Below are 9503 nucleotides of genomic sequence, written 5' to 3'. Positions count from 1 at the left end.
TCTTTACCAGAAATACTGACAAAGCCCAAGGCTTGGCTGGATGTTCAGTTAGTGGGTTTGATGCATTCCTGTAGTGTCTGGTACAGCCTCTTTCTTCCTCACTGCTGGAGAGGAGTCTGTTCAATGCTGGATGTCACTCACTATCAATATTGCATGGATCAATGGTGAAGGGAAGGAAAACAGCTTATGTCTCTGTTTTTTCAGCAGAACTACTCAGTTCCTAACATGATTGCCTCTGAGACTACTTATGTATTTGCATGGAATTGTCATGGAATAAATGTAATAGACACTGTTCAAACTCATTCTCATCCACTTTTCCCTGCAGATTTTTTTGTTCCATATGACTATCGACTAGAACCAGTTGTTCACTTTTTTCATCCACAACTGGCCATTTTGTTATTTATTCTCAGCCAATAGTATCCAGCACGGGAACAGGTACCTGGTTCAGATCCACAATGAAGTCCCTATCAAGCCATTCATTCTCCATGGGCCTTTATCAAGTTATCACAGCCTGTAGCTGCATCAGCTTAAAGGCAAGATAAGTCATTCACTGGGAAGCAGCTTCCTACAAGTGATTGATTGCACTAGTGCCATTTTTTAGCAGAATGGCCCAGACTGCATTTATTTTGTCATGATTACAGAAAACATGTCAAGGTACTCACATTTTTTAAAAGCTAAGAACATCTGATGGAAAACTGCTCTGGGTCTGACCCCAAAGAATCAGGAATGCAACAACAAGAGAGAAATTTCACTTCTGCAACTGTCCAATATTTTATCTGAAGAGAATGTTTGTGCAGACAGAGCTGTTGTGCTGAGATTTCTTTGGGTCTTGACCTCTGGGCCTATTTGCAGTTTGGAGCTAGAGAGAAATTCAGACCAATTGCCTTATTTTTTTCTGAAACTGCAGTGGTTTGGGAGGAGACCTCAGTCTTGGCAAATCTGAGATTTTGACAGTTATGTTGAATCTGCAACTTTTCATCCTTTGTCATTGAACATATCCTACGAAGCAGCCTAAAGAGAGACTTCAATATTCTTCTTCATCTAGTGAACAAAGCTGAGCTTTAAGCAATTCCCTGGTGGCCCCAAGTTTGCTACTGCATTTCATTAGGTGTTTGTGATTTTCATTCTGGCCTGCTGTAGTTGTAGCAGTCTTTTTCAGTTCAGTATTTTATTTTCCATGCTAGCTTTTAGCCAGTCTGTTCTCTTCACTTTTGTTTTTTTGTATGTTCAATAATGCATCTCTGCATAATTGCATATGCAGTATAATTACATTTTGCTTGATTATATATGCCACCTTCTTTTCTTAATCATCACAGACTCCAGACTGTAATTCCCTTTTTCATTCAAGCCTGAGGCACAGAGCAGTACTTAGAGGCACAAAGCTCTCAGCTTCCATCATTCTTGGCAGCAGCTGCCTCAACATCTGATGTGCAACTACAAGGAAAGTCCCACACTGCTTGGCGTGTTCCTGCTCACTGCATCCTTTGCCTAATCGAGAGCTGCAAGTAAAAGCCTATAAAATACTGTCACCACTTTATCCAGAAAAACCTCCTTCAGGCACAGGTTTGATAAGAACACAAGTTTTCATCAGTCCAGACATGACTTCAGTATTCTTTCTCGTTCTATTTCTTAGCCACAATATAGCCAGCTGAGATTTATGACTAGAGCACTAAACCATATAAGATTTCTGAACAAATATAATTCCCCCTCAGTTTCCCCCCACTACATTTTGTCTACTTAACAAGAGAGAAATTGAGGCCCAGAAAAGTGCTGTAATTTGTCCAAAGGTTGACATAGGTGGAAACAGAACCTGCATCTCCTGATTTTTAGTTGGATTCCCAAGACCCCAGGGCATACTGATAAGTAGGCCTTTGTGTGCCCATAATAACTAATTCCTTAGAGCAAAGTCTTTAATGTAATTTTAATCACTGAATAAAGTGATTGATTAATTATTAAACAGTTAAATTACAGTTAACTTTTTACTACATCATCAGGTTAGCAACCTATTCCTTATCTTGATAGTTTGCAAATAAGGGTAGTGAATCTAGATACAGAAACAGAGACTGTCTGAAAAGGGAATACAGTGCTAAAACACTGTATTTCCTTAGCACTTCCAAATCCCCATAATATAATTATGTTTCAGTAGTAGACCTAGGGAGTAGGAACAGGATAAAAGAAAATAATGGAAATAAATCAACAGTATTAACTACCTCTGTAGAGAGTGGAAAATTTCAGGCTGGTCAGTGGTATCTTTTGAACTCAGCATGGGCTTCATTTCTCTCCTTTTTTCCACTGTCCTCCTTACAAGCTGCCTTTGTGCCTGTTTGAGTCTTTCTCAAAAAACCACAATTGGTGTTTTCTTGTTTTATGCTGTTATTGAGCGATTTCTTATTTCCCTTTTAAATGGAGCAGTACAGTAAACACCTTTTTCAGCATTTTGTGGATGAAGTCGATCTACAACTTCAGGGAGAAAACACTTTCATGTCTTAGACCAATGCCATGGTTTCTCAGATCTCCAGGGAGCCAAAATTTGTCTCTCTCCACTATTCGCAGTTTGCAAGGTTTGCAACCCACAGTTTGCACAATGAGTTTCCAAGCACTGTAGTCTTTTCTCTCCATGCTTACAAATATCTGAGTCTTGTAAGGATCAGAAGCTCAGCCCCTAAGGCCTTTAAAGTCTCTAACCTAATTCAGTTACTCTCCTGGTAGTCCCTTAGATCTCTTTTGAAGCCCTTGTTGCAAAAGACAAAACAACAAGCAAACAAAATACCACAAACAAACCCAAAACAACAAAAAATTCAGTCATCACATTTGCTGTCTTCCATTCCTTGGTGCCAAGACAAGTTCAAAAGCACGTTACATTTTCCATTCAGCTGTGCAGAAATTATATATTTCAATTTTCATAGAGTCCTTGGGTGAAAATCCACTGTCTTGATACTTTGTCAACATTAATTTAAACAGCTGGTTCTAAAGCTGTTTGACAACAGGAGATGGTGGACAAATTTCTCATAAGGAAATTAATCTTCCTAAACTCATTTGTTGTGGACATCAGTGAAGAAAATTCATTGGCTTTTCAGCTAGGGAGTCTATATTTTTTTGTGCTCTCCTCTAGTATCCCAGTCATCCAATGGCCTGTAGACTCAATGGTAATGTATTTCTGGTGCACTTTAAAAAAAAAAATCACCATTAGGGTAAATGCTTTTAGCAATTTGCTCCTCTTATCTGTTATTTTTCAGTCTGTCTTATAGATTTTCTTTTAATGTGTCTGTGCTTTTAAATTCAAGCTTTTTGGACAGTTTTTTCATTATTTTTACTCTAAATAGCCTCCTCTACTCCTGTTTAACTCTGACAGAATTTTCACGTCCCTTCTCTTTCTCAGTATGTTGTCTCTATAGTCTTTATGAGGCCTGGAAGTATTTTAGCCTTTGAAACTGACCCTTTACATTGAATTTTTGCACATTTTCCCATCCATGAATATTTTCTATGTATTCAGTGTTACTTACAAAGTTGGGTTTTTTTGGAGTATATCATATACCATTTATAATCATTGTTACAAAAAACTTCTTCCATAGAAGAACCAAGTCTTGGTGTTTTTTTCAGGAACACACCAACAGCTGTTTTTCATTTCAAGAGAAGAAAGTCAGAGGCAAATTCTTTCAAAACAGCAGCTGTTCATGTTTTCAAAAAGATTGGTCCCTACCTCGTAGCTTCCCCGTGAATCTTTCCATTCTTCTTGAAAGTACTTACACTTAGGCTGTGTTAGGAGGAAAACACTGAATATCACATGAATCACAGTAAAATCACAGAGATTGCTACCACTGTTGAACAGAAATGCTGAGCAGCTCTGTGAGAACATGATTGGTGGGGACTGCAGGTGCTGCTAGAGGTGTTGCTGCTCTTTAGAAAATGATAGCAAAAGAAAATAACTTTGCCGTCTTTAAACAATGTAGGATTTTGTTGCTTTTGTTCCTTGAAACCACTTATGAGGCTTTGACAACATATGAAGCAATAACAAGAGGAATACTGAGTATACTTTCATCTCATGGGTTTTTTTCCTTTTATTGATGGAGGTTACTGAGAACTTTGTAGGACAGCAGAGGGGAGCAGCTGTTTACTGCTGTTGTGTGCCCCATCCAACAGGTTCATCATCCTCGAGCTATCTGGGGGTTTTGCCAAGTTACAGTCTGAGCAGAGGTTCTCAAGCCTCTCCTCTGCCAACTGTTTATAAGCTTTAATGGGAGAAGGATTTGATCAAGACCAAACTGCACATATTTAGGAGGAAACAATGATCAGTGTTTAGAAGAAATGGCAGCTCTAAAGTTCGAGCAGTTAATAGAGATCAAATGGTTCAGGAATGTTTTATACTCAGGTGTTTGTGGCTATGCACAGGGCAGGCAACAGCTGTCACTCTGACACAGTTACCTGCACATGATAGCTCTATTAATGGTTTTAACCTTTGGCAGATTAAGAAGACAGCAGGATCCAAGTGGACAGAGTTCCAGCATTGACAACAGAGCATCCCTTCAGAGCCATGAGAAACTCCAAGACGGACGGAACAACAATTTGCTGGGACACGGCTGCACCAGAGGCTGCAGCAGCTAGTGAGCTATGGCCCCCTGGGAAGATCCTCTCTGTGCACACCTTCTGCTTCACCCCTTGGATCCCAGGACACCTGACCCCTCCCAAAGCAGGAAAGCAGGATCCCCAGCCAAGGACAAACCCACACAGCACACCGGCCGAGACTTTCCACTAACAGCTCTGCTCTTCTTTTGACAGTGCCACTGGAAAAATGACCATCAGCAACAAAGTACAGTTTTTTTAAGTGTGACTTTTGTTTTCAAAATCCTGGAAGAAAACTTGAAACAATTCATTAGGCAGCCTCTCGAAGACTGCCACATTCCTGGCTACTTGCAAGAGACAACATGATACTGGGGCCAGCTTTATCTTGAAGGCTTTACATTATCCCCTCTTTCCCCATTAATTAAAATGGTCCAGTTTGGAATTTTGTGAAACTGCTGGACACAGCTGTTTCTGAGCACCTGCTGTTGAATTTATAACAGATGTACGTGATGTAAATACATGAATGTAGTGTCAAATAGGTCAAACACTGAATAATTTCATTTAAACACCTGAAACTCATTGAAAAAGTTGCAGTGTGAGTGTATTCACATCATTCTTTCACATCATGCATTCTGCTTTGTAGTAAAAGGTGTGACCCTTGCCAAATCAAAGTTTTGTAAGCAACATTAGTGGATGCAGGATCAGACACATTAGTTGTGTATGGTAACCATGGCAAAGAAAGACCATTTTATTTGTATCAATAGGCTGACTGAGCCAGAGGTGAAGAGCAGCTTAGTAGGAGAGCTAAAAACATTAAGAACTTGCTCAGATCCATAGTTAGGTGTTATAAAATGTGAAGAAGTTACATGTGTCACTGTTTTCATGGATCTATTCTGGATGAGAACCATCTTCAGTAGAAAAAAACATACTGTCCAAAATATTGCTGACATGAAGTCCTTTATTTTTCTCAAACAGCACCCAGAATTCCAAACATTTATGGCATTTTACAACTTGTACATCCACATTTTGATAATAAATGCATGCTTGTTCTGTCTTACTGTGCTTTCATTTTGAAGGGTTACCATCTGTAAGCAAATTTCATTTTGACCTCTTAAAAAAAAGACCTAGCTTTTTGGCAGCAAAATCATTTTGTTTGTAATAATCTATTTTTACTGTATTGTTTCCATTCTATTTTTTACAAAACATAGTTCTTTCTAACCGAATCTATTTTAAAATTTTGTTTCACATTCTATGTAATTTTGGTCACTATTTTTTCACAAATACGGATTTTTATCACTCCATGAAATGATATGGTGTTCCTATCAACAACAGGGCAGTTTACAAATGTAGTAAGGTAAAGATTTGACATCTGTCATGAGCTTGGTGTTGGTCTACTTTTTTAACTTGGGAATAGGATGAAATAATCATAGGATCAAGCAAAGGAGCAGAGTTTCTCTGGTCATAAGAGGACAGATTTCATTGCCCAGAATAAACTATTTTATGTCTATCCTTTCTTATAATGACTTTTTTTTTCCCCCTTGATATTGATTTCCCTTGGGAAGAACCAAAGTGGATAATATTTCATGTAATTTCTGGAAACACTTATTGTTCTTTTCCAATCAAAATGCATTATGATCTTGGAGCTTGACCTGGATCTTAATCCTGGAAAGAAAGAAAATATTTCATTTACTTGAGTAATCCTACAGGAATTAATGTTGCCACTCATAAGTGAGGGTTTGCAGGATCCACTATGTATCAGGAAATATTAGAGCCATGAATTGTTTGTAAGTAAGCAGGACCAGTAATTTATTAATATTTACCCTGCAAAATTTTCCAATTGGAAAACCATAGGAAAAAAGAAATTTACTTCTTTTTTCTATGATTACAGTTATTTTGAACAAGAAGCATTATTGTGGGTGATTTTGTACAACAGCAACCACAAAGGATGCCACCATGCTAGCACCTTAATTTAGGCTGGAAAGGCATTTTGGAAGTTAATGTCTCAACCTTACAGCCCTACTGCATTTTGGTTCATATTGTAGCACCCAAATCAGATGCTTTTTGGATGATACAAAACCAGAAGATGTATTCCAAGAGAGCACTTAATGCTATCTGCCCGGTCTTGGGCCTGTAGACCACGGGAACAGGTGAGAGAAAACCTGAAGTGGAACTTCCCCAAATGTGGCTCATGTGGATATCAGGTTGTCCTTGCCAGCCACACTGCTCTGAGAGCTCCTCCTGCCCAGCTGATGCACACACAGCACCCAAGGAGCTTATAGAATGAAAATTTATAGAATGGAAGATCTACAGCCTTTAAAATGTGAAAAGTTCAGCAGCGACTGCATTAAAAATTGGAGTACATTTCTGCAGATGGAATTTAATTAGCAGCAGGATTCTACCAAATATTTGCAGTCTGATCTGGCTGTTGCTGGGTGTCTTTGCCAATGCTTTGCTAAGCTGTTTTTGAGAGAAGCCTGGTTATTTGATAGATTACATCTCCTTAAATATATTTGCACAGAGTATTGTGCATGAATGCGAGCTCACTCAGACACTTTAATTTCACGCTTGTTGCCACATGATCATTTCTCAAACAACTCTCCTGCTTGCAAAAAAAACATGAAATCATGGCACCAATCAGCTTTATCTGGAGTCCATGGCACTTCCACTGACTGTGAGCTGTACCTTATGCTGCATATAATTATCTATGTCAACTTATTACACAGATCAGTGAGTGCTTTCAGCTGTACCCATTGGAGTATACTCAGGAGCCGAGACCCAATATTGAATCAAAGAATCCTGGAATGGTTTGGGTTGGAAGGGACCTATAAAGGTCATCCAGTCCAACTCCCCTGCAATCAGCAGGGACACCTTGGACTAGATCAGGTTGCTCAGAGCCCTGTCCAACCTGACCCTGAATGTTTCTAGGGATGAGGTATCCACCACCTCTCTGGGCCACCTATATTCTTATTTCACCTTTCCTTCTGATCAACACAGCTGTGAGGATCTGGCCTGTCATGGTTTTTAAACCACCCTGATAATGGTGCAGAAGAAAATGAAAAGAGGTCATTCTGTATAGTATACAATTTGTGAGGACAGACCACACACTACAAGAAAAGTCACACAGCCTGGGAACATGCCTGGGAAACGTTTGGTTGGTACTTGTCTCCCCTAACTTTAGACATAAGAAAAATGAATTAGCCAGATCCAGGCTCAAAAATAAAGATAAAAGAAGGGGAAAAATGCTTTTAGGATGTGGTACGCTTGCTCTGCCTTGATTGTCTCTTTCAGCAGATGGTTCTCCCTGTAGCTTTGCCTCCGTAGAGTACGACATCAGTGCACACAACTCAGATGTGGACATGCACATTGTGCACTGACATTTAGTCAGATGAATATTGTTTTTGATGGCACAGATAATTTGTGGAGATGCAGTCTAATCCTTATGAAAAAATGGGAACATTTCTGATCAATGGGAGTAGAAGTGGTATTAGAGGGACAAGAAATTGCACAAATATAATCTTGTTTTTCTTTCCAGCAGAAATGAAAAACAGTGAAGGCAAGCTAAATAAGATGTACAAGGTCTTTACAAAATACTCAGTGAGATGGAGGGGAAAAACAAAGCAGGACAGTCATAAAACCAAAAGAAACTCCTTGGGATTCATTTGTTCTGTACAGCTTTATTGTCTCACAAACGCAGCCAGTGATCTTAACTCCCAAAGTCTCATCTGGTTTCTCCAAGTAATTTCAAGGGTAAAAATATTTTTTCTCATTTCTGGTCCAGGGAAGAGGGAATGAAGTCTTACACAGCTGGAAAAGCAGTTTGCTGCTACAAGAGTTTATGGCAATGCCTCTTGCTCTGTGGTGGTGCAGCTCTGATCACACATGCACATTCCCACGGCATCACTCTGTGTTAAACTGCCAGATTTACCTTCTGTTCAGTTTGCTCCTTTTGCATTGTGTATTAAATATTGGCAGAGTACTGTAAATGTTTAATTACCAACTCTTCTAAAGTACAAATGGCTCCTTTCATCTGTACTCTTGACAAAAATGATTAATGCAATATTTCCAGAAGATTTTCCTGTGGATTTGAGGGAGTTGGGGGGTTGGTTAAAGATCTTGGCATGCTATTCAAAATGACAGCAAAGTGCATGTTAGAGAAAATACCAGGCACGAGTTCATCCCTTCCATTCATGTAGATGTTTTCTGCTTGCAGAAATATGTGATCACAATTTCAAACTGATTTTTGACAGTTTAAACTAAACCTAACTATTGGTGTACTGGGGTGTACTGAAAAGCTGTGCTTGTCTGAATCAGACCCGAAGCATTTTTCTGTTTTCCAGCTGGCTAGGTATGCCAAAAATTCTGCTGTGAAAAAGGTGTCTGACAGCATAGGAGAAGCTTAGGGGTTTTGGACAGGCACATTTATAGTTTTGGTGGGAGCTGGAAAGAAAAGGGTTATTCAAAGTGCATTTTATTACAACCCCACAGGTATCCCCTGGTAACCTCACTGCTCTGGTGCCTGCCCCAGGAGGAGACCTGAAACAAACCACTGTCCTGTAAATAATCTCTAGTGTTTCTATATTTGACCCAGATTTTATCCATGGCAAAGTGATTTCATCCATGCAGACTGAGTAAGAAGTGAGGGGAGGCAAGACCTCACCTGTCAGCAGAGCTGAGCTGCTCAAACTCTGCCTTCTAGTGCAGCAAAAGGAACAAGAACTTATAGCACCTGCTGGAGCCAAAGTCACCAGTCCTGCTAGGAAAAGTAGGAGTTACTTTTTCCTACAGGTCAGTTGCAGTTCAGTCCCATAGTATAACAATTTACCAACAGGCCCTGTGGTAAATTTCGAATTAGGAATAATGTAAAGCATTTAGAGATCCTTCTGCTGCCACAGAAAATCCTCCGTGATAAATTGGTGTGAGTTTTAAACAGGAGCTGTGTGGTT

General features: G+C 39.5%; 1 protein-coding gene across 1 annotated transcript in view; it reads left to right on the top strand.

Moving 5' to 3' along the window:
* The window catches only part of STK32B (serine/threonine kinase 32B), a gene marked incomplete at its 5' end in the record, with an annotated part of 121113 nt that extends 116511 nt beyond the window's left edge, over positions 1 to 4602 (top strand). The window contains one exon of the mRNA XM_009077060.1: positions 4464 to 4602. Coding sequence (XP_009075308.1) covers positions 4464 to 4602 — 139 coding nt within the window. The remainder of the gene's footprint in view (positions 1 to 4463) is intronic.
* Between the last annotated feature and the right edge of the window lie 4901 nt (positions 4603 to 9503).

The sequence above is a fragment of the Acanthisitta chloris genome, unplaced genomic scaffold, assembly GCF_000695815.1.
Source record: "Acanthisitta chloris isolate BGI_N310 unplaced genomic scaffold, ASM69581v1 scaffold9126, whole genome shotgun sequence".
NCBI lineage: Eukaryota > Metazoa > Chordata > Aves > Passeriformes > Acanthisittidae > Acanthisitta > Acanthisitta chloris.
Note: the sequence above shows the minus strand (reverse complement) of the source record. Positions and strands in the feature narration are given on the sequence as shown.